Source organism: Pteropus vampyrus, unplaced genomic scaffold (assembly GCF_000151845.1).
Source record: "Pteropus vampyrus isolate Shadow unplaced genomic scaffold, Pvam_2.0 Scaffold144, whole genome shotgun sequence".
NCBI lineage: Eukaryota > Metazoa > Chordata > Mammalia > Chiroptera > Pteropodidae > Pteropus > Pteropus vampyrus.
In genome coordinates, this window is record NW_011888925.1 from 1,872,411 (window position 1) to 1,896,884 (window position 24,474).

At 55.8% G+C, this 24,474-nt stretch overlaps 2 protein-coding genes across 4 annotated transcripts in view; one reads left to right on the top strand and one right to left on the bottom strand.

Annotated features, from left to right (window-relative positions):
• The window catches only part of FLRT1 (fibronectin leucine rich transmembrane protein 1), a 31,273-nt gene extending 25,286 nt beyond the window's left edge, over positions 1-5,987 (top strand). Inside the window, exons 3-4 of the mRNA XM_011368948.2 lie at positions 4,369-4,450; positions 5,829-5,987. Of these exons, the coding sequence (XP_011367250.1) occupies positions 4,369-4,450; positions 5,829-5,987 (241 nt within the window). The remainder of the gene's footprint in view (positions 1-4,368; positions 4,451-5,828) is intronic.
• Positions 1-18,888, bottom strand: part of MACROD1 (MACRO domain containing 1) — a 142,261-nt gene extending 123,373 nt beyond the window's left edge. Inside the window, exons 1-3 of one of the 3 annotated variants that reach the window (XM_023535851.1) lie at positions 18,282-18,888; positions 7,966-8,067; positions 7,221-7,337 (exon numbers count right to left, since the gene is read on the bottom strand). In XM_023535851.1, coding sequence (XP_023391619.1) covers positions 7,221-7,337; positions 7,966-8,067; positions 18,282-18,579 — 517 coding nt within the window. In that variant the 5' untranslated portion in view covers positions 18,580-18,888. The remainder of the gene's footprint in view (positions 1-7,220; positions 7,338-7,965; positions 8,068-18,281) is intronic. The other 2 variants (XM_011368709.2, XM_011368710.2) reach the window with 2 other exon arrangements.
• Positions 18,889-24,474: the final 5,586 nt, after the last annotated feature.

A 24,474-nucleotide genomic window follows, 5' to 3' on the forward strand; every position in this document is an offset into this window, starting at 1 on the left:
GGACACGGGGTGCCCTTCTGTGAAATGGGCAGGCGAGCCAGAGCCTCCTGGGGAGGCCCAAAGCTGGCTGGACAGCCCTCTGCCAAGTGCTGGCAGGCTCGTCCCGGAGAGCAAGCCAAGGGCCGCAGCCCTAGCCCTTTTCATGCTCGGCCAATTTAATGGTCCCCATTAATTTCAAAACACACACATTCGCACAAGCTCTGGCCTCCTCAGCTCAGTGCTCGGCGTAGAGAGCGCTTCAGGGATACAGACGGGCGCGCAGGTGCAGGTGTTGAGGCCAAACAGCCTCAAGGACGGGAGGGACTGGACAGAGTGTGCTCAGGGCCGCTCAGCAGGCGACAGTGGGCAGCAGAGCCCTCATGGGTTATCTCCTGCCCATGATCCGTCATGACGGGGAGAAAAAGACCGAGAAGAAATGGCCCCGTGGGGGAGTCAGGGAGGCCTGCTCTGCCACCTTCCCGCTGTGTGACCCTGAGCAGGTCACCGTCACTCTTGAGATACCTCCCATCTTCCTCTGCCTGCAGATGCCTCCAGCGTACGCTGGGTCACTGGGCCTCGTACCCCCAGAGCCTCACACAGGGCTGGGAACCTCACGAGCAGCCCACTGTGTCTTCATCTGGAAAAGGCATTAGCCCTTCCAGCCCTGACTTCTGGGACCACCAAGAGGCGTGGGGTGGGGTCTGGGCCGGGGCAGGCTGAGGGGCCCCAGAGAGGTCACTGGCTCACCCAATCCCACCCCCTGTCCGATGAACTCTCAAAAGCATCCGGTCACTCCTTCACTCAACAAACGTTTATTGAGATCCAGGACAAAGGGTCATCGGTCCAGGGTCTATGGTTCTCCCTCAAGTCTTCATGGGAAGACGGGGAGGGTCTAATAAACGGGGGACGGAAGGGCCTTCCAGGGCCTGAGTCCTACCCACCAGCCAAAGCTCGGCTCTCTGGCCCAGGCCCTGCGAACCCCCCAGGGAATCTCAAGAATTCAGGAGGAATCCATCATTTATGAATTTACGTAACCGCTTCCCAACCTTGAGGCGGTGAGTCGCCCTCCTCTCGCAGTGGTGGAAATGAGGCCTTGGCATTTTCTCAGGGGTTCTAGGCTTTCTAATGTGGGGAGAAGGGCACCTGGACCCCAGCCTCCCAGTCAGCCTCCCCGACTTACTGTGCCCTGCACGCCCCAAGACCCAGAAGGAGCTTCTGAAAAAGCAAACCTGATTGTGTGTCCCTTAAACCCCAAATGCCAAAGGGGAAGGCTTGATTCCTGGCCCTGCCTTTTATCAGGGCTGTGGCTCCGATGTGTCTCAGTCTCCTTTGTTGTCAAGTGGAGAAAATGAGGTGACATGTGCGGTCTGGGGAGCAGCTCCTGGCCCAGGGGGAACACTCAATACCTAGCTGTCCCCAGCCCAGAGGCAGGGACTATGGGGCGAGCCGGAGACGGGGGCTGGGACATAGGACAACGAACTGGGCCAAGGGGCCAGAGCTCACCACAAGGCCTCATGGGGTCAACCATCCTGGACACAGACGTCGGTCCCATCCTTTCTGCACCGACTACCCACTGTGCCAAACACCCTAACCACTCTGTGTTCCCCTGACGTGAGGACAGGTGACAACACGCTCACTCTAGGGACCCAAATTTTTCAACAAGATAAAAAAGGATTTCCTGGCGGCTCTGGAGTCTGGCAAAGCTCCCCTCCCCTTAAGGCCACTGTCCTTTAGCTGTGTGTCCTTAAGCAAGTTGCTTCACACCTCTGAGCCTGTTTCCCTGGTGACATCAAGGGGCTGATATAACAGCAAGAGGCCAGGGGAGGTGGCATGGGGTGTGAATACAGCCTAGGACTGGCCGCAGCTCATCCCAGGCGCCTCAGAACTTCCGAGTGCCACCCTTCCGAGTGCCACCCGCCCCCCACGCCTGCTGGGCTCTCCCTCCTTGCCCCTGGAAAGCCCCTGTCCACCTTCTGACTCAGCTTCATGCCTCTCAGCTTGTGCCGCCTCCTCCAGGAGCTCGCCTGACTGCCTCCCGGCCCCGCAGCAGGCCTCCCATCCCCCATACACCGTGCTGTCCCTTTCCACTACCGTGTCTCATCCCCCGCTTAGCACCTACCCCAATACCTGGAACACAACAGGCCTGCCACATGCATCTGCGGAACTGGAGGAAAGGCCACACACGAGTTCAAATTCTGACTTGGTCACCTGCCAAGCTGGGGCATGTTATCTCTTTCCCTGAGCCTTGGTCCAATCACTGAGAATGAGGATCATAGTCCTGCATGCCTCACAGATACCTCGGGCTGGCACCAAGGGGTCAGCACCAAAGGGGGGGCTGGCCCTCACCCTGTGCTCCCTGGGGGACAGGGCCCAGCAAAATCTGCTGCTGCTCGCAGGTCCCAATCTACACCCGCCCTCCCTGCCCGCTGCAGAGAGGGCTGCTGTTGGCCGTGGCAGCAAGCCTCAGCAAATACAGTTAAATCTGAAGTGACAGATAAAGCGATTTACGGCGACAGTTTAGCATCAGATCACTTCCCACAAGGCAGTCGGTGTCCCTCGGCCCCCTGCTTGCTAGTCCATCAAGGCAGTCTCTAAATCACTGACTCCGAGTGGTGGCCCAGGGGCAGGCAGCAAGGGGGCCGGCTCCTCGGGGCCTTCCAGGCAGCTGAGGGATGAAGCAAGAGTCTGGCTGGCGTGGCTGGAGGAGGGGGACGATACGCGGCTGGCAGACCGCAAATCAAAGCCCCAAGACTTAAGGAAACAGAGTGCCACTTCATGCCTTATTTTAAATAAATAAGCAGCTTAAAAAACTCCCAGTGAGGCCAGCTTGTCGCTGTGAAACACAGCTTCCCACCCAGTCTGCATGGCCTGGCCCATGTGCCCAGGCCCCTCAAAGGCCTCAATGACCCCCCTTGCCTCCCGCCACCTCCCTGCAAAATTAATTGGTCCCTGTGGTGTCTCATGGCACTTTGTTCAGATCTTGTTTCCAGTGCTTTGTCACATTATAGTCTACTTAGTTGCTCTTGCTCTTGACTTCCCAATAATAATTTCCTAGGGGCTCCCTCTGTGCCAGGCCATGCGCCCAGTGCTGGATGGACCTGAACGAACTCATGTCATCCTCACACCACCATGGGTGGAGCTGATGATGATCCTTTTTGCAGATGAGGAAACTGAGGCTCAGACACGCCCGGCCGGAGGCCACAGCACCGCCAGTAGGACCGCTGGGATTCCGACCCAGCTCCTAGCCTCTGTGCTCATAGCCCTGACTCGCTGGCCTGGGACACCTTTGAAGTGAGAGATTCTTTCTGTCTTTGCACAAAGCATCACATTCATCCCTGCCCTGTCCCATTACGCCTGAAGGCCAAAGCCGGCAGCCCGACCCCTGAGCTGGCCGAGAATGGGAGTCTTTATGCTTGGACACTTCCTCCCTGGGACTCAGCTGTCTGTCGGGAACTAGGGGCCCACAGGCACAGGCCTGGTATGCTGGGAACCTTAAAGGCATGGAAGGGACCCAGTTAAGGTCATGCCACACACATCTCCCACCCCCCATCACAAAGAGAAGACACGAATACTCCAGAAGTCGAAACACCCCCTGGGTGGAGATCCTCAGACATGGAGGAGATGCCAGGCATGGCTCTTCTAAGACAGAGCCTGGGGTTGTAGGCCAAGATGGGGAGGCAGGCACTGCCCCCCAGAATCTCCTGCTCCAGAATGGGGGCCTGCAGGGGTTCCCTGGCTTCTCCTGCCAGTGTGGCAGCCTAATTTAATTAAGATGGATGCTGTGTGCCCCTGTGGGCACGAGCCGTGGCCCACACGGATGGTGGGAGCCTGAGACTCTCCGGGTGCTGCCTGAGCAAGCGGCCTTGGCCAGGAGGGCTGAGGAGGGTCCAGGGATGCCTGCACTATACCTGGGGACTTGGGGGGTTTGGTCCTACCCCCTGTGACTTCGAGTCCTGCCACCCGCCAGCCAGGCATCACCCCTTCCACGCTCTCTCCCAGCCCCTCCTCCACATACTATATAATATACGTCATACCACACGCACACGCACACACACACACACACGCACATGTGCGTGCACATCCCAATCATCTCGAATATCAGCAAAGTGGGGTGAAAACCAGTCCTGGACTCCCAATGTCAGTGGGCCAGTTGGGAAACAGAGTGTGATTTTCCAAAGTCCAGAGAGAGGCCATGGGGGTCCCTCCGTGGGGCGGAGGGGAGTGAGGCGCAGTCGGAAAGGGTACCTGGCCCCTGCCCTCTCCAAGGATCCCCAAGGTCCTCTCGAGGGGTGGGAAGAGTACCCTCAGCTGGACTGGAGACCCCCCCCAGCCCAAGGCTTTTCGGGATGGAGGAGGTTGTAGGAGTCCCAACCCCCCTTTCTCTCACAGGCCCTTCCCAGCTCCACAGATGCCTCCCCCTCCAGGGTCCCTGCAGCTGGAGCGAGGCCCAGACAGCGATGGCACCTTCACTGTACCCCCCGTTTGGCTGCAGAAACAAAAAGAAACACCCCCACAAAATCCAGAAGCTCTGCAGCTGACCTCAAGCCCCCAGCCCTGTCTGACCTGCACAGGCCCCATGGGCCACCAATGCCCACAGGGGCCAACACTGCCCTTGGCTTCAAAAATAAAAATTTTTAAATCTCCACCCTGAGATAATTGCTCCCTCCTTTATCCCATTGTGGTGGCTCAGCGGCCGGCACTGAGAAGCAATTATTCACGGCTAATGATTATAATCAAGTCAAATAGAATTTAATGGACACGTATTCTCTTCCTGCTTGAAACTTTACATATGAATTAAGCACATATGGGTTTCACGAGGCACAGATCAGATTTATGCAGCCCGGAAAAGCCCCTCGATGCCGCGACTTTTATTCCACTAATAAACAGGCTGATTTACAGGACGCCACTGGGAGCAGGGACCACGATCTCTGCTGCCCCCTGGTGGGCGGTGGGCCGGGCTGAGCCAAGGCCGCGGAGCCCCCGGGGATGAGGCCCCAGGATCCCCTATGTGAGGACCTGTGCCAAGACCACCAAGGACTCTAGAGGTCTGACCAGTGCCAAGGCCACCCAGACACCAAGGCCAGGCGAACACCCGGACAGAGGGCCTGGAGGGCATGCAGGCTGTGTGTGGGACCCCAGAGTCCAGGGCTAGCCTCAGACATGCCCTGGGGTCCCTGGCAGGTTCTGGGTCCTCCCTACTGTGAGACTCTCTCTAGAAAAAAACAGAACCCAGGAAAACACACCACGAGGTATCAGGTAAACTGAGGCAGGCAGAGGCAGGAGAAAGTTGCTCATCTGAGGCACCCGGCATCCCTTTTCATCACTGGGGCAGGGTTGATACCCAGAGTGACAAGGATGGCATCAGTTCTGGCACTGACAACAGCCACAGGTGCTGGGACCTCGGTTCACGCCAAGTGCTGCGTGAGCCTCATGATTCATGAGCACCGGCTCCAAATGTCCCCCAACACCCCACAGCCAGGCCGTCTACCACCCCCACCATTCAGCAGAAGAAACAAGCCTGGACAGGTACATGGAGAAGGGGAGTCCTTGGAGGGACATGGCGAATGCTGCCACCCCCCACCCGGTGTAGTCAAACGAAGCCAGCACCAAAGTGCTTCTCTGAGCGCGTGAGAGGCTGCCAGAGCCGCTGCACTCGGAGGCTAGCCAGGCACAGGGCACTCAGAAGGGCCATTAATCACCCGCAGTCCTCCAGAGCCCCCACCCGCTCCATCTGCATCCTGCTGACACCTGCCTCGGTCTCCCCATCCTCCCTCCTGGCCCGCCAACCACCAACCCAGCTGGGAAGGAGCTGATAAGATGTCCCACTTTTCCCTCTGGCCACTTTGCAGCTCAGCGACGATAGTGCCAACAGGGTGCTTCCCACACCCTTGCCGGTGACTGACAAGGCCAGGGACACCGGGCAGGGCAGCCCCAGGGGCCTGCGGGGCTGTCCCCTCAGCCATGACCCCAACGCTCGGACCCTTCTACCTCAGGCCAACCCCTCCTGAGTCCAGAAAGCAAGAAGGCCCTAATCCCCTGGTCTACTATGACATCAATCAACACAGCTTGGCTTGTCTTAGCTCTGTGACTCCCTGGACTGTGACTCCCTGTGACTCCGTGAGGACCTCACTGCCACCTGCCATCCTAGAGGCCCAAAAGGAACACAGCAAAAGCAGCAGCAGAAACCCAAAGGTGACCCAAGCTCCCTCTGCTCCAAGTTGGAACTCCTGTCTTCATGCGACTGATCACCTGTGCACCAAAACAGGCAAGGTGAGGGGAGGGACACGCATGTGACTGCACAGCTCTGCGAATGCTGGCAGGAACACACAGAGTGAGGCCGCTGCCAGAAACGCAACCCAGACCACAACGAGCAGGTCTGGAGCAGCCGAGCGGCCACCTCTCCCTGAGTCCCGAGAGCCTCGTCACTGAGCGAGATCAGTATCAACACCACCGTGTCCCAGAGCCCCTCGGCGACCCCACTCCCTGGCCAGCACTGGGGTCAGACACAATGGCTGCAAGCCCGGGGGTGAGCGGAAGGAGACTGAAGACACTCCTTAGGGTGCCTGAGACTGCACGACGGGAGGGAGCCAGCACGGTGGGTTTCCCTGTGTGCCCAGGTCCCCAAAGCTTCCTCTAAGAAGGGGGTGCCTTCCTTGATGCTTCGCGAGCAGGAGAGCGAGGGCCGGCTTTAGTCCCACTCACCCTTGTCTCATGAACTATCTGTGCACCTGCTGGACCTCACTGCCCCTTTACAGTCCACCCCTGACCTTGACCAGACAACCACCACCTGGAAGGAGAACAGCCACCTTCCTCCCTCCCCTAAGAACAGACAGAGCGGCAGGCTCCTCAACTCATCACGATAAACTGCCAAGCCAGCAAGAGCCACCACGGGAAGCCGAGCACAGGGGCACAGGGCGGGCGGGAGGCAGAGGAAGGAGAGCGGTGGTCGAGGCGGCCGCCTTCCCGGCAGAGCAGCCCGGCGCAATTCCAGGCTCTCTCTTCCCAGCTAATGGGTCTCAGAGCGGCGAGGCCGCTTAGCCAAGGCGCCCCCGACACAGCGGGTCAGGGTTTCAAGGGAGGGGAGTCCTCGCGGCCGGCACACTAGGTTCCCGTGGCGCCGGCGGGCCAGCTTGTCAGCCACCCGAGCCTTGCTGGAGCCAGGTGGTGTCCCCCCTGACCCGCAGCAAAGGTGAAAAGGCGACCCAGGTCTCTGGCTCAGGGCAGCCAGGAGCCCCACTCACCGGCGTTGACAATGGCGTCCACCTCCAGCTTGGTTATATCACCTCGGAACAGGGAGATCTTCTCGTTGAGTTGCTTGTCCTTCTTATACTTGGGCTCCTCCGCCTTCACGGTCAACCCTGAAACAAGCGGAGGCTGGGGTTGGGGGGTGTCACAGAAAGGCCCCCACTGAAGAGTGACCCACCAGTGCCCACAGGCCAGGCGCCTCTGTTGACCCCACTCCACCTCCAGAGGCGGCCTGCCTCGTGGGGACCGATGACACTGGCAATGACGGCCCACCTACTATGTGCAGCACACACATGGTCTCCTTGAATCTTTACAATGTTACGCACAGGTACAGTTTTAATGTCTTCCATCCCATTTTACAGTGGTAGGAGAGGAAAGGTTTGCCTAGGCGGGTCAAGTGACTTGCCCAGGTTACCAGTTACCAGGCCTGCGATTTGCAAGACCTGGGCACTCGCTAGCATGGCCCCTGCAAGCCACTCCACCGCAGCTACAAATCTCAGCTCCACAGCCAGGTGACATGGGTCTGGGCTTAGCCTCCCACATGTGGAGGAAAAAGCCAAACGTGCCTCAGGCTGTGCTACTAATTAAATGAGGTGACACACGCAAAGTGCCCTGCGCACAGTCAGTACTCAATAAATGCTGCTGCCATTCTCCTTGGCCTTGTCTGTATGATTCTCTTAAGCTGTGGGTCCGAAGAGGCCACCCGCCGCATGGCCAGCGAGGCCTCCCCAGCGGGCCTACCTTTCGCGGTCTCCTTCCAGGTCGGGATCTTCTTCAGCTTGACGAAGTCCTTGCAGAAGTAATGTTCCTCCCGCTGTTTGTCACTCAGGCCCTTCAGAAATGCTGCAGGGGAGGGGTGGGGCGGGCAGGAAGGGAAGTCAAGGCGGGCAGGGAGGGGAGCAGTCCTGGGGCCCCCCCCCAACACGTCTCCTATTCTCACGGGGACTCTCAGGGGCCCTCGTCTCCTCCAAGGATGCAATCCAGCCCTAGAAGTCCATCCTTCCCACATGCTCCAGAGGAGGGGGCACGGAGCAAGGCGCCATGCCACCAGGGCTGTTGGAGTCTCGAGACCCCCAGAATATCCTACCCTGCCCTCTTTGTTCAGGAGGGGAAACTGAGGCCCAGGGAGTTGAAGGACATCTCTCAGGCACCACGGACCTGAGTTCAAAATTCAACTTTGCCACTTTCCGGCTGCATCCACAGCACTAGGTCCTAATTTCTTTATAGAACAGGGATTAAGATGCCCCTTGCAGAATAATCTCAAGCTTACACACGCTAAGGCCAGGCAGGTTGGTGGCATGAATCAATTACATTATCAGTTGATTACGTTATCTGTCAATTACACCAACAATCAATTACATTACCAATTAGTTACATCATCAGCATCATTATGTGTAGGGAACCAGGACAACCTTCCTCTTCAAAGGGCCACAGACCAAACAGATCTTAACCAAACAGATCTGCCTGCTCACACATGTCCCCAGCATCAGCTGAGGGCTCCCCACTAACAAATGCCCGCTGGGGCCTCTCCCAGTGGCGTGAACCAAGGGAGCAGCTGGAACTGTCCCCATTTTACAGGTGAGGAGACAAGCTCGGGGAGGTTAAGAGGCCACCGGTATCTGAGGGGAAGCCAGGGCCTCCCATCTGCTCATGGACTCTGGGTCCACCTGGGCTGGTTGCCCTCCCTGCTCCAGGCTTGACCCTGGTCTTGGCCTTCACTTTAGGTGACACCGGGCAGAGCCCAAAGCACCCCTCGGAGGCGGCTCTCCTGAGCACAGTCCAGGTTCGCAGCTCGCAGGCTCCCCCTGCTGGCCTGAAGCCACCTGGGTGCCCGAGCGCTCAGCCCAGCCCTCACTCCCTCCCACCACACACTCCCCAGATGGAGCAGCCCCCACTGACCCCCGGAGGAGGAAGCAACAAACAGCAAAGGCCACAGGCGAGGGACTCGAAAAGCATGAGAAGGTGGAAGGGCATTAGAGGAAGTGGTGGGAGGGGAAAGGTTTGCCTCCTGGAGCCTTCTGGAGAATGGCTGCAAGGGGCCGGTATTAAAGGGACAGGTGAGTCCCCTGCGCATGCCCTTTACCCCACCAAAGTCACTAGGTCCATCCAAGCCTCTGTTCCTCAAGGCTTCAAGCGCACAGAAAGGGCCCGGTTCACAGTCCGGCTCAATATCATGGTGGGATTATTATAAAGGCTCGTAGCACCCCAAATCCACTTCAGTCACAGCTCAAACCAGAACCATACCTCCTGGCGGCCATGTCCCACCCCTTCCACAGACACCTACGACATGCTAGTCCTGCATTTGGTGCTGTGACTACAACACCCAACAAGGCAGACGTGGGTCTGGCCCGGGAGAACCTATAATCCCGGCGGGGAGACGGAGGCTGACCGGGCTTCACACCAACGAGCAAGCGAGCAAGGAAGCAGTCCCGATTCCGAGAAGTACTCAGGAAGGGTGGTCGGGGGTTGGGGGACAAGGTAACTGGGACCCCAGCCCAGGGGGGTTAAGTGAGACTCAGAGGAGGCGCAGAAGGCGGCCAGGGCAGGGAAGGGCGTTGTCAGCTAGGACAGCACGTCCGAGGCCCTGGGAGAGTGAAATCCAGGGGCGGGCGGCTGGGGGCGGGGGGCAAGCACAGGGAGAATGACGTAAGAGGAGGCAGCGCCAACCAAGGGGCCCCAAGGCCTGTTAAGAATTGACTTCATCCCAGGGGCGCCGTGATCAGACCAAAAATGCTTCCACCAAATACAAATTCAGACCCCACACACGAGTGCCATTTTCATTCTTTCAAAGAAGCCAAGGGTATTCGTACCATGGATGGTACCCATGTGGATGGTCCCGTGTTATTAACATCCCTCAATGCTCACGGTCCATTTCCCTGCCCCCCGTCTCAAGGGGCTACCCTCCCCACTGGACACATGACCCCATGGACCATCTGAGGGACAGGCCAAGGGCTCCCACGTAAGTGCTCCTTTCTTTGTGTGTTGGGGGTGGGGTCGCAGTAGGAGTAGCATTCTGGTATTCAGAAGGATGTACAAAATGGGGGTACGGAAAGCTCCCTTGTGTGCTAAATGAGAAGCAAACAGACTTAGTTGGGTACATAGAAAAACATACGGCCGCTGGAAGACAGTACCCACCAAGCAAAGAACGGGCTGTGGAAAGGCCAGCTCCATCCAGATCGGCCACTCCCTGGCCCTGTGAATGCAGACGATATCAGCTAATAAATGTTTATTGAGCCCCCACCAAGCCTAGTGGTGGGAAGCAAGGTATAGTCCAGGGGCCCAACCCAGCAGAGGGGAGGCCTAGACAGCTTCCTGGAGGAGGTACCCCCAGTTTCTCTGGTCTGCCCTGCGAGCTGCAAATTGCTAGAGAAAATACCACCACCAAGCAGAAGGCTCCCTCTCAATTCTTGCTCCCCCCACCGGGTGGCCCATCTTCCAGCCTACCCTGGCTGCTGCTTTTCAAGTGAGTACCCCTCCCCCCTCTCCCCTCTCCCAAGCCTCCCCCACTCTTCCTCCAGCCATGGATGCTGCCTCCTCCCCGCACCAAGCCAGGACTCCCCACACACCTGCCCGCACCTTGTCCTCCCTCCCTCAGGTCACTGGGCATGAAGGTAGGTCCCTCCTCCCAGCCAAGGCCGCCCTCAGAGAACTAGCTCCTGCAGCTCCGCCTCCACGGGCCTGGCCGGTCTGCCCTCCAACACCCTAGTGTCCTTGTCTTTTAAATCAAAATCCTCCCTCGACCCGCATTCCACACCCCACAGCTGTGGCCTCACTTCCCTGTCCCCTTCCTCCACTGTCTACACTTCCTCCCTCCCATGCTCCCCCAGATCGTGCTGTGTGGCCCCACCTCTCTATCAAGGCCAAGGTCAGAGACACCACAGCGGCCACGTGGCCCCATGCAGTGGCCCTTCCCATCCTCCCTTGTGTACTCAGGACCCCCAGCCTCTTCATCCCCCTCAGGACCAACCTCTCTTGACCACCCAGCTCGCTGGCCCTCCCCCTCAGACGCCTCACCACTCCCCTTTCTCAGTCCACACCTCTCCCTGGTCTTCACAGCACTTCTGTGCCTTCAAAACCCACTTTATGCCCACGATCTGATCCCAAGGCTGCACCTCTGGCTCCTCATCACTCTTCTGAGCTGTTAGATTCATCCTCACAGTACCTGAGAAACCAGCCTTCTGCTAGCCCCTGGGGGGGGGCGGGGGGCCAAGCCTCCATCGTCACTCCCTAGGCCCCTCCGAAGCCCCCAACTCCCAGCTGACTCCTTGTGTGCACCTGATCGTCTGTTCCTCACACAGCAGCCCAGGGAGCTTAGGAATATAAGTCAAGAGCTGCCCCTCTGATTAAAGTCCATTTCAAACTCCAAGTCCTTACCACGGTAGAAATGGGAGGCAGGCCTCTCTCCCTAACCTCCTCCTGGGCTATGTTTCACTCTGCCCCCTACACCTCAGCCTCGAAGATCACCTTTCAGTTCCTCCAATAGCCAGGCTGCTCCCTGCTTCAGGGCCTTTGAACCTGCTGTGCCCCCTACCTGGCCTACCTTCACAGGCCCCTCCTCACTGGCCTCCCCCTCCCCGAGTAGCCCCCTCCCCTCCTGTCTGTGCTTTAGTCCTTACTTGACCTAGGCCACGCGGAGGTACTCTGGATCCCCACCACCTGGCACAGTGCGTGGCATGTGTGAGCATCGTGGGACGAATCAGTGAGCAAACGAGGTGAGGCCTGGAGGTTGAGGGCGAGTTTTATAAGAGGAAAGAGTCTTCCAAGCGGAGGGAACAGCATGCGCGAAAGCCCTGAGGTAAGAGAGAGCATTTGGTGGAGAAATGAAGAGAAATCTAGAACAGCTGGACCGGAGAAGAGAAGCAGTGCTGTGACGGAAGCCCCCTCATCTCCCATCCAGCGAAGACACCGGATGGCATGTGCTGGCCCAGGTCCAGGCCACTACTGTGGTCTTTATTCCTCTCCTGCTCCTTGGTCCCACTAGGTTGGGCTCATGACCTCTCACCGTCATGTTCATGGGCAAGTCACCCAGCCTCTCTGAGCCTCAGTTTTCTCGTCACTAGGACAGGGCCACGGCAGGCCCTCTTGGAGCCCAGGCTTGCTGTGAATGAGAAGGGGGCTGCACAAATATTCTGTCGGCTATAAAATGCGATGTGCATATCAGATACACACACTCCCTCCTGAGTGAAATAAGACTCAAAGAGAGCAAAACAAAATGAGACAAAATTTGGGTGGGAAAAAGTTTTTTTTTCTCAACTTGGGGCATAGTAAGTGGGGAAACTTTTAAATTATTTGATGCCCATATTTGTCATCTTGCACAACTGTGACCACAGGTATCCCCCTCTCCAAGTGTAAGTACTCCCGGCCAGCGGCATCTGGGGCCGGACAGTGAATGCATGTGCTGTGACGCTGGAGACACTGGTCCAGCTGAGACCCAGACTGACCCCATGGGACTCCCAAGACCTGAGTCCCTCTGGCTGGGCCAGGTCCCTGGCACTCCGTGGAACTAGTCTGGGGTGCCCGGAGGTGGCTCAGATCCCATAGCAGACACCATCTGGAAGATGCCACCACCTGGCTTTACAGAAGCAGAGAAATCTTACCTGGCCACACACATGCTGGGGAAGGACGCAGCCCAAGGCTCTCTTTTGCACTGTCCTCCCCACTATCTGTGGCCTGGTCCGAGTGACCCACAGCCCGCACGGCCCCTCTCTCTAGCAAAGTCCAAATGATAGCTCCACTTCCTAGAGATGACAAAGGAAGACAACCAGAGCTCCCAGCTCTGCCACCAGCCGGCTGGGCACCGACCTTGGGGACATCTGTCAGCCGGTCCTTTCTAGTCTACGGTTCCTAAGCATACACCTCTCAAGGCCAGCAAGCAGGGCGCCACGTCCTCTTCTCAAAAGGCTGTGGCCTGGCTCATCCCCAAGGGGCTACACACTACATGGCCTCTGATTTATGAGAAAGAAGGCAACAGAGATTCTCACCAAGTGCCATCATCACCGCCTCTACTGCCTCTGTCCGTGCAGTCTCCCGCCCCCCAGGCCCTCCTCACTCACTCTAGAAGGAGGAAAGGCAGGACTCTTCAGCTGGGCACGTGCTCCATGCATTTATAACACTTTCCACCTCCTTCTGCCTGAAGGACAGATGCAGACTTAAAGCACAAGTGAGTTTTATTTTTCTTACAAAAGATGTACAACATAGGTTTTAATTTTCTTTCTTTTTTGGAGAGGTAGAGTATTTCACAGCTCAGTGAGACAGGTGTTGTAAAAAGATGTTTGCAATAAATTTTGATGGGGCGGCCTGACCCCAGATGAAGCTTTCAGCAGCTCCCGGGCACGAAAGCCAAGCTGGAGAAAGCAGGCTGCGCCAGAGCCATAAAGTGCAGTGGGCGAGCGGGAATTCAATGATGTGTTTTAAGAAGTGTCTTTATGGCATTGTGCAAGATGGTGCTCAGAAAGGTGAGGGCAGGCTGCCGCAGAGGAAGGCTCCTCTTTGGGGGAAGGCCAGGTGGGCAGGGCTGATAACAGTAAGGCTCTGAGGACAGTGGCAGGGACATTAATCACCTTAGTGCACCATCCCCTAAGAGCAGGGTCTTGTCAAATCCTGGAGCACGAGCGGCGCTAAGAAAGAGCACAGGGCCCCTCGGAGAGGCCTGCTCCCCCTAAGGCCCTGGCCTCCACGACACTGGGATGTGCCAAGGCCGCTTCCCCAGGAGACAAGTAGGGAAAACTGTGTGCCCAGAAAACTTCCCAGTTCAACAGTCAAATCAGATAAACCATCCGCTCTGCATAAAATCCCATGGGGGTTGACTCATGAGTAACTCGCCCCCGCCCTGTGCACGTGGAGGCTGGAACATGAGCAAACAAGGCTCGGGATACGCAGGTCAGGCTCCCGCATATGAGACCACGGGGAGACAAGTTTACACATGTCCGGTGTCGCCATGGACAGAACACAGAGAGGAGACAGGCCCGAGGGGGCAAAAAGGAAAAGGGCCACTGTGTACAAAATGGTTTTGATGTGACCTCAGCACAACCTACAAATCAGGTGCTGTCGGTCCCGTTTCACAGATGAGGAAACTGAGGCTCAGGACGCGAGGAAGCAGTGGTGCTGGAGCGTGCCCGTGTCTGATGACACCAACGCCCCCACTGCAGGTCAGCAGGCTCCATGACCCCTGCCCTGGAGGCCAGCCCCTCCTGTGATGACAGAGTCCCCAAATGCACCCCGTGCCCAACCTTAGGGCCCTTCGCACCGAACTGCCTTTACAGCATGACTGCTTCCACCATTTTCTGATGAAAAGGCACTGCCTGGGGGATACTGAGGGAATTAAATTAGAGAAATTAACTCTGGCCAGTGAAACGAGATACCACAGAGGTCTCCCCAAGACGGAACGAAAGTCTCTTGGCCAGGAAGATGCAGCTCGATGGCGCTTACTGACCTAGAGGGAGAATGGGTCCGCAGAAGCAGGCAGTCTTCTTGAAGGGGGAGAAAAGGAAGGCCCGGAGTCCAGCAGAATTTAGCCATCTGTCCAGAGGACTCTCAGAGCCATGGACTGAGGCGTCCTGCCCCTGGGGCCTGGAGCGGGCACGCCACACGGTGTATAGACTGAAATACTGACCGATGCCCAGGGAAGGGGACCCGTGGTGGGTAAGTCCACCCTTGGCCGGGAAGCTTGACCAGCCTGTCTGGGGCAGTGGGATCAGCTTCCAAAATCATTCAGCCAGCCCCCCAGCTAAGAACACACGATGGTGAGCAAACTTAAGGCTACGATGTGGCTTCCACGTGGCTCTTCCACAGGGAAGGGAGGCCCTGCCCAGTCATAGGAGAGTGTCCAGACCCCCCGCTATAATTCCCCACCATGAAGGGCACATCAACCTATCCACTGGTATCTCTTGTGAGTTTGCTTACTGTGTGTCAGTCTTTGAGAAAGGATCGTCTCAGGCACAGACAGATGTGTGGAGGCCTAGGTAGGGATCTCCCCAAGAGAAAGGAGAGCACATGTCCGTCAACGACATGTACGAGAATACTCAGGGCAGCTTTATTGCCAACAGTCCCACACTAGAAACCCAAATGTCCATCAATAGGAGAATGCGACACAAACTGAGCTACATCCACACGGTGGAATATTACACAGCAACGAAAAAGAGCAACCTGTTGACACACCCAATAATGTGGACGAATCGCACAGGTATGGAGTAAAAGGCGCCGACACGCTGCATCCGTCTGTCCATATGAGGCTCAAGAAGAGACAAGAACAAACAGATAGAAGAGTAAATAGCTGCACTGATAGGAAAGGGGCTCAAACGAACCTTCTGGGACGACGGCAGTGTCCTACCTGTCAACCAGAGTGGCTGTGGCACAGCTGGATACTCAAGTACAAGTACTGAAGGTCTGCGCACTTGGTGCACTTCACTGTACAGCAAGGGTCCCCAGTTCCCAGGCTGCGGGCCGGTACTGTCTGTGGCTCGTTAGGAACTGGGCCGCACAGCAGGAGGTGAGCGGTGGGCGAGCGAGCAAAGCTTCACCTGTATCTGCAGCCGCTCCCCAGCACCAGCATCGCCGCCTCAGCTCCGCCTCAGATCATCAGGCATTAGATTTTCATAGGAGCCCCGGTTCCTGGTGCCACAAAGGTTGGGGACTGCTGCGTACAATATAACTCTGCCACAAGTGTAAACTATAATGAAGAAAAGGTGTAGGGTCTTCAAGGACCAAAGCTCAGGCCCCAGTCAGAGGGGGAGTCCGGCTGAGGCAGCCCCCGGGGTAGTGGTTTAAAAATATGCCCTGAATTCTTCGATTCTCTTCCCGTGCAAAGGTGGAGCCTAATTTCCTTTCCCTGGGATGTGGGCCGGACTCCGTGACGCGATTGTAAGCCCTAGAATAAAGCAGGTCACCAAGAGGCACTGTGGCTTCCAGCTTGGTCTCCTCATCCTCATCACAAGCTCTAGGGAAAACCGGCTGCCATGTCATAAGGACACTAAGCAGCCCTGTGGCAGTCCAGTAGTGAACTGAGGCCTCTAGCCAACAGTCGCCTCATGTGAGTGAGCCACCTGGGAATGGCTCACTCCAGCCCTAGCCAAGTCCCCAGACCTCCTGAGAACACTGAGCCAGAACCACCCAGCTAAGCTACTCCCAGGCTCCTGACGCTCAGAGACTGGGAAGATAATAAATGTTTGCTTTTAGTAACCGCTTTGTTACTAGGGTAATTTGATATGCAATAACAGACAACTAAAACAGAGGTCTCGGTGTCTCATCCCCACAAGCTACCATCTGACACCTGCCGGGGCTTCACACCTGGTACTGGGGTGCCAGGGGCCAGGCTACCCTCTTCGCACACCCCTGACTGAATACTGAAGCCCAATTTGCCATGGTTCCTTCACAGCCCTGACCTTTCCCTGGCAATGTCCCACTGCCTTGACCGCATTCTGGACTTGGCTTCCTCCTCCTGGAGTAGAAGTGCTGTGAAGTTGGGGTCCTTGCCTTTCTCACTCGCGGCTGAATCCCCAGCAGCAGGACAGTGCTGGCCATATAAAAAGTGCACAATAAAAACGGACCGACTGAATGAATAAAGAGCCCATCTCTGAACCGAGAGACACCACAGGAGCCTAGGAATCCCTGGCTGATCCGCTTCATGAGGTCCAGAAGTTTTCAGTGGCACCAAGGAATGGGAGGGGGCAGGGAGCCAGATCCTAGAAATCGAGGCAGATCCGAAGCAGGTGCCTGGGCCCCTGGCTCTTTCCTAGCACCCTGGGTTGCTGTCCCCTGACAGAGAAGGGGAAGCAGGGCTCCCTATGGGGACGGTCCCCCTGCCAGTGGTCTTTGCCAGGCCCCTCCCTACACCCTGCTCTGCCAGAGTTCTGGGGCCAGAGCTGAGCGCATGACAAGCACTCCTTGTGTCCACAGAGCAAACTCAAGAGCTTTCTGCCAGCAGCGCTTTAAGATCCCAGGGTAGGCCGCGCAACTCATAAGAGGTAAGTCATCTTAAACTCTACCTCCAATACTGAGAGGACGCCTTCCCTTCACCCCCAACCAGGGCCAGCCCCAGGCCTGCCTTCTCAGCCCCATTGGCCAAAGCCACTTCACAGGCGGGCCCAGCCAATGAGCTGCTTTCCCTGCCCTTTTGAAAGGGGATCCAGCCGGGAATGGTTACAGGGGCCCAGAGAGCGGGCCCTGAAGGGCAGGGGCAGCTGGACCGGCAACCCCGGCAGGGCTATTTGGGGCTCTGCAGGTCGGGTTGCTTCCCTTCCCAGCTCTCTGTGGGAGTGCCCAGAGTCCAGCCCTGGGACTCGTGCCTGTGAGGGAGCTGGAGGAAGTGGCTTGATTCCTTGGGCAGAGGATGTCTCTGCTCTCACAGACAAAATGCCCATCTCTGCCCTGCCCCGCCAGCCCTTCTGTGTCCCCGGGGAGAAGGGCAGAGATTGCTCACAAGTGGCCAGAGACCAGTGATGAGGACGAAAGGGAACCAGACCACGTGCCCAGAGAGGCAGGCCCTGGAGAAGCGAGATGGAGGTGGGACTGGCCTACCTAGGGAGGCCATTCCTTGGGGCTATCTGATCCCACCAGGTGGGACACCAGCCCTAGAGCTTTTCCTCAGCCCATTCACTGCCACTCTGCCTAGAATGCCACCACTCGAGAAGTCATACTATGCAAAACATTGAGAGTTTGGGAACCTAATGTCAGCTCTGCCACAAACTCCAAGTGACCTTGGGCTAGGCTATTCAGCTCAAGCACGGCGCCTCAGTTTCCCTCCTGCACAATCGAGTAATGTAGTAGGTCCTGGATCATCTCTGGGGGTGCCCTGTGACCCATTCCAGTGAGGTAAGGCCACCCTCTTCATACTGACCCTGACGGGGGACCTGGACCTTGTCTGGGGTGAACTGATTTGTGGGGCTGGGCACACGGGGGGCGTGGCTATGAATGGGGGTGTTTCCATACCAGGGCATACGGGGCCTCAACTTCCTCAGGTCTCTAGGTGGGAGAGACTGCTTGTGGGGTGCAGTCCAGCTTCGGAAGGCCCACGTGGAGCCGTCCTCGCCCTTTCGCCCTCCGCCCCTGCTTTCACTTACATTTTGCCTCCTTCCAGTCGGTGGAGGTGCTCAGGTCCACCTTCGCCGCCATGGCCAGGGGGGCCCAGGTGCGCACCCTACTTCTCCACCCCACCGCCGCTGCCGCCCAAGCCCCAACTCTCGCCGGGCTCGGCGCGCGGGAGCCGTAGGCGCCCAGGGACGCCGGGGAGCCGCACGCGCTGCTGCGGGTTCGCCTGGCACCCGCCGAGGGGCCGGGCCGGGAGCGCGGGGCGCGGAGCAGCTGCCCCGCCACGCGCAGCTGTGCCAGGCGGCGGGACACTCGGCTCAGCAGAGACATGAGCGGGCGGCGCGGGACAGCTCCCCGCCCACTTGGACTCTAATTACGGTGCTCGGGAGAGTCTCTCCCTTATTTATTCCGGAACCGGGTGACGCGTGCCAGCCCGCTGCGACCTGCCCCGAGCCGGCGGACCGCGCGGCCAGAAAACCCAGGCGCGCCGCTGGGCACCCTGGAACTTGTAGTCCCGGCCGCCGAATGGGCCACCGCACTCGTATACACACGTGCGCGTCCCGCGGGGTCCTCTCCGGCTCCTGGCGCCAGGGGTCGCGCGCGCGGGAGCCTCTTCCTACTCATTTAGGCTCGCGGAGGGTCTCGCCGCCGCCTGGCGCCTCCTTCTGGGCGGGCCCGGCCGCCGCCAACTTCCTGGTGCGTGGAGTCTGCCGGCCCTGTCCGGACCCCGGCCCGCCTCTGTCCCCCAGCCCCCCGCCCGACGCTCGGCACAGAACTCGGAGAGCTCGGCGCAGCCCCCGCGGTGCGGAGAATTTTGCAGCCGGGGACCCGGATTGTCTCCCCGCGGGTCACATAGGTTCCACCCCGCACCCCCCACCCTGTCCCCAGTCCCCAGAAGCCCCAGTCGGGCTGGCCGTGGGCAGGTGACAAATGGGGCAGTCGGGTACGTCCGCTTCGGCGACTTACCCCAATCCAGTGAGCCGCCGCCTCTTAGCCCGGGGAACAGGAGAGGACGTGGCTGGAACCGAATGTAGAGCAGCGGGGAGGCAGGGTGGACAGTGGAATTTGAAGGAAGAAAACGAGTTTTGAGTGGCGTTCTCCGCCGGAAGAGTTGGGGTGATTTTTTTTTCTTTATATTTTTCCTAATTTTTTACAGACTATGAAGATGTGTGTTTTAATATAAATATTTTTACGTTTTCTACACTATTAACATTATTTGGTAAGCATAATCTTGGATAATTTTATAACCTAAGGAGGGTTCTGTAGAAGTTTCCAGGACTAGCTTTGCCACCCTTGGGTCCATTGGATCTTGCGACTTGCTTCTTGACCTGTAAATTAGGAAGAGGATGCTCAGGTCTAGCTGGTTGCAGACCTGGCGCTGTGCTCAGGCCTCGCTGGCGCTGAGTGTGGCAATAACCCTCGACAGGGCTGTAGGGAGGATCAAGGAATCTGCCTGTGGATTCAGCTGGCACCACGCCAATGCCCAGGAGAGAATCATCCACACACCTGCTGGCAGGGAGGTGGGCAGTGATCCGCCCTGCCAGTGAGAGCAGAGAGGGGAGATCAGTAGCCAAGAAGGAGAAGGGTCAAGGGCCCTAGCGTTCCAGGACCACCAGCGTGGCCTATGCCCTCTTCCAAAAAGGTCAGTGAGGTGAGTTCAGAATGTGGCAGTCAGGCTTCCAGGCCCAAGGTCACCCGTACACTTGCCACTTCTCAGCAGTGTAAGAAAGGCCTTGCCAACTACAACCAGGACAGCAACCATTTACAGGACACTGGGCGCCAGCCGGTGGGGAGAGCTAAGCAATCTGCCCATTCGCTGTACCTCCAGTAACCTTTTATCTGCTCCGGACAGCCAGGTGAGGCATGTGCCCCATGGCATAGATGAGCAGTCTGGACTGGCTCAAGGTCAGCATGGCCTGTGAGGGTCAGAGCCCAGACTTGGGTCCATCTGTGGTCTGGAAAGTGATTTACACAGATGTCACTGATTCAGGAAAGGAAGCATGTAGGACGCTCTGGGTATTAGTTTTCTCTTGCCGCCACAACAAATTACTGCAAATTTAGCGGCTGGACACAAATTTCTCTTAAAGTTTAGTAGGATAGAAGTCTGACGTGGGTCTCACTGGGCTAAAATCAAGGTGTCAGCAGGGCTGTGTTCCTTCTGGAGCTCTTCCTTTTCTTTCCCAGCTTCCGGAGACCACCCATATCACATTCTTTGGCTTGTAGCCCACCTCCTCCAGCTTCAAAGCAGGGGATGGTGCCTTTGATCATTCTACCGTAGTGGCCTTGCCCTCTGCCTCTCTTCTGCCTCCCTCTTTCATTTTCAAGGACCGTTGTGATTACATGGGGCCCACCAAGATAATCCATGCCATCTCCCTATTGAAAATCTGCCTAGTTCCATCTGCAACCTTAATTCTTCTTTACCATATAGTGTAACGTATGCACAGGCTCCAGGGATTAGGATGTGGATATCTTACAGGGCCATTATTCTGCCTGCTACGCCCTTCCCGGCAAGGTCTGGGGAGGAAGACACAGGAAGAGATAGAGGACCCATCCACAGAGTCTCAGAGCCTAGTTGGAAGGCTGCTTTCTGCCCTGAGCCTGAAATCCACATCCTGCACAGCCAGGCCATTCAAGGGCCCAGACACCCCTGGGCAGCTGTACCAGTCCCTTTCTTTTTGCTGGGACTCAGCTCTCTTCTCATACGGCAGCCAGGATAGAGTAGCGAGCTCCCAGCTTACAGCCCTCCACCGTCTGGTCTAAGAGAAGCCTGGGCCACACAGGATTCTCACTGGGCCAGACAGGACTTCCTCATACTGGACCTGGCGGAAAAGGTTAAATTTTGCTGGGTACTAAAGGCGGGGCAGGGGGAGGGTGCATTCTAGGCCTGGAGACCCACAGAAGCAAAGCCTTGGAAGTGTGTGGAATGCCGAATCTTCCAGTGGGGCTGTAGCATCAGGCATTGTCAGCTGAGAATTTTTAATGTTGGAAAGGGGTTTTTATGCAGAGAAAAGCTACCTACTGCTGCTTGTCTTTAAATTAATACTGTGTTTATTAAACTTATAAATTAAGAAAAGAACTAGCTTTTCTTAAACATTCAAGTGCAACTTGCAAATCTAGTTTTCTATTTATAAATCTACTAATTTTTGTATAAAAATAAGAACAACTTTCATTTATTCTGATGAATATTTAATTAACTCACAGGTTCAACAGATTACATTCTAAAAATGAATGCCAATTATAAACTTAGGTAATTAAATTCTCTAATAGATTTAAACTACATTTTACAGAGTTGGAATAGCTCTTCCTCTCAAATACCTCAAACTCTCAACAGAAGAGACACATCTAACAAGCATATTGTTTTCTGTTTTGCTCTTTTTTTTCCTTTACAAATAGGGAGGGAGTGGGGGTGAGGGGTGCCCTCGCTCCCACCTTACTCTACCCTCCCAAGCCAAGAATATTTTTTTTCTAACCAGTTAAGCAATGCAATTCTTACGCCTTAATATATTAAACATAAATATGGTAAATCAGTTCTCTTAAATTTCAGATGCTACTTATGAACTTAGATTCTTTTATACTGTCTAAGTTATCTCTTGCTGTGTAATAAATCTCTGAAAATTTACTAGCTTAAAGTAATAACCAGGATGCTGAGTCAGCAGTTTGGGCTGGGATAAGCTAGAAGGTTCATCTGCTAGTCTTGTCTGGGTCACTCCTGTGGCTGCAGTCACCTGAGAACCCAACTGGGGTGGGGACCCAGGATGGCTTGACTCACATGACTGGCAGCTGGTGCTGGCTGTTAGTGAGGTCCCTGGGTTCTGCTCCATGTGGCCTCTCATCCTCCAATGGGCTAGACTGGGCATCTTCACGGCATCATGGTCTCCAGGGGTGACAGCAGAGGCTACAATGCCCCTTTAGGCCTGACTCTGAGGTCACACTCCATCATTTCCACCACATCCTGTTGGTCAATGCAGGTTACAAGTCCAGCCCAGATTAAGGGAGTGGAGAAACAGACTCCACCTCTTAATCGGAGGAGCAGCCAAATCCCATTGCAAAGGGTGGGCGTCCCGGGATGGGAAGAATTATCACAGCCATCATCACGGGCAGCTCATTACTCATACCCCTCTAATTAAAATCACAAATCAGATAGGGTATATTGACTCAAGTGTTTCAAAACTTTAAATAAACACTCAGATATGAGCATGATGATCACTTAACTTATTCCTAAATTGGTACCAAGGTTCTGGGTTGGTTTTTGCCATTTTCCACAACTTTCAGAGTTGCAAAACCACCCAGAGGAGCAGATTCCCCATCTCAGCAGGGCTGGAGGTGCAATGAGATTCAGGATCGCAGCACGGTGAGGGTTTCCTGCTACTAGTCTGAGATTCAAGACCGGAGCAGACCCAGGAGGATTCTGCCAGATCTAAAGAGACACCCCCTCCCCAAGACCGATCCTCTCCCCAAGGGCTTCATTTTAAATCGCTGTTTCCTGAGAGTCTTTTGAGTCCCAGCTCTACCCCATTTACCTGCCATTTTCTTCTTTTTTCTGCCTCCTTTCGGTATACGAGGCCCTGCACCTCCTGGGTACCCCAAACGCCTTGGTCGTGTGATCACAATTTTGCAGGTGGTAATGCTCTCTTTATATTTTACTTTGCCATCTGCCTGTGTTTCATTTTACCATTTCATCGGCCGATGTTGTAGAGCCATTATCTTGAGAGGTATGAGAGGGAAGGATAGATTAAGAGGTATTAAATGTCCAGAGCATGAAGCTATATATGATTGGTCTCAGGCAAAGGACATGCCCCCTGCCATCTGACTCACATAAAGTAACCAAGTCAGTGATGCAGAGAGGGCCGCACTACCTTCCCCAGGGGAGGGGCCTCAGAGAGCCCTGGAGCTGGCTGCGGGAGGGACATAGGCTGCCCTTCCACTGACTTCAGAGAATGCTTGAGAAAGAGGTGGATGCTTGGGACATTTGGTTTGAAGTATACAAAAACTTTAGATAGTGATGTTTATTGTAGCAAATTTTAACAATGTAATAGTAAGTGAAAGCCCCTGTTATGGGTTAAATTGTGTTCCCCCAAATTCAAATGTTGAAGTCCCAACCCTCGGGACCTCAGCACAGGACTGGATTTGGAGATCGGGCCTTTAAAAGGATGATGGAATTAAAATGAGGCACTTAGGGTCGATCCTAACCCAATCTTGTCGATATCCTTACAAGAAAAAGAAATTTGGACACACAGAGACCAGGGAGGCATCACACACAGGAGAATGACCACGTGCAGGCAGCGAGAAGGCAGCCATCTACAAGCCAAGGAGAAGAAACCAGATCTGCTGACACCTTGATCTTGGACTTGCAGAACTATGAGAAAATAAATTTCTGTTTAAGCCACCCGGTCTCTGGTGTTTTGTTACAGCAGCCCTCGCAAACTAATACAGCACCCTTCAACATCCCCAGTCCACAGAGGTAACAACTTAAACAGCTATGTATCCTAGATTTCCCCCATGCATATACAGCCAGACAGGAAAATAGACACACATAATTTTTTTTCCACAAAAATAGGATTCGGCCATGCACGCTGTTCCACGACGAACTCTCTTCATTCCACGGCATGTCATGGCACGTTTCCATCTCAGTGTTTACCTGACTGTTCTGAACAGTCCCTCCTGCAGAGGCGGCATTGTGTTTCCCGGTAACCTCCAGAGATGCACACGTAGTTGGTTGCCATTCCTTTGCCCTCACAAACGGAGCTGCGATATTCACCTTTGTGCCACCAGGGTGGGTTTACCCGTGGGATAAACTCCTAAGAGTGGAATCGCTTTTTGTATTTGAAGGAGATGTTGTTGGGAGCGCCTTTCCACCAACAGGAAATGAGAGGGCCCGTTTCCTCCACGCTCACACTCTGCACCGCTGGGTATTTCTCAAGAAATAGGTGCTGGGATGGAGATGGTGGGGTTGGGACATTCGGATCTGAGGGGATCCAACCATCTGGCCAGAAGAAGGGTAAGAATCTGGCAGAATCTGGAATGAGGAAATCTAAAAGGAAGAAAGCCAAGAAGCTCCCTGGCAGAGGCTGAGGGACCCACAGAAGGTGTAGAAAGGTGATCAGTTCCAGTTGCTCACTCGCCAAACACTTACAAGCAGGGACTGTGTCTCAGGCCCTGCCCGTACATGGCAGGGCACGAACGGTAGGCCCTGCCCTCAAGGAAGCAGCGTCAGGGAGCAGCATC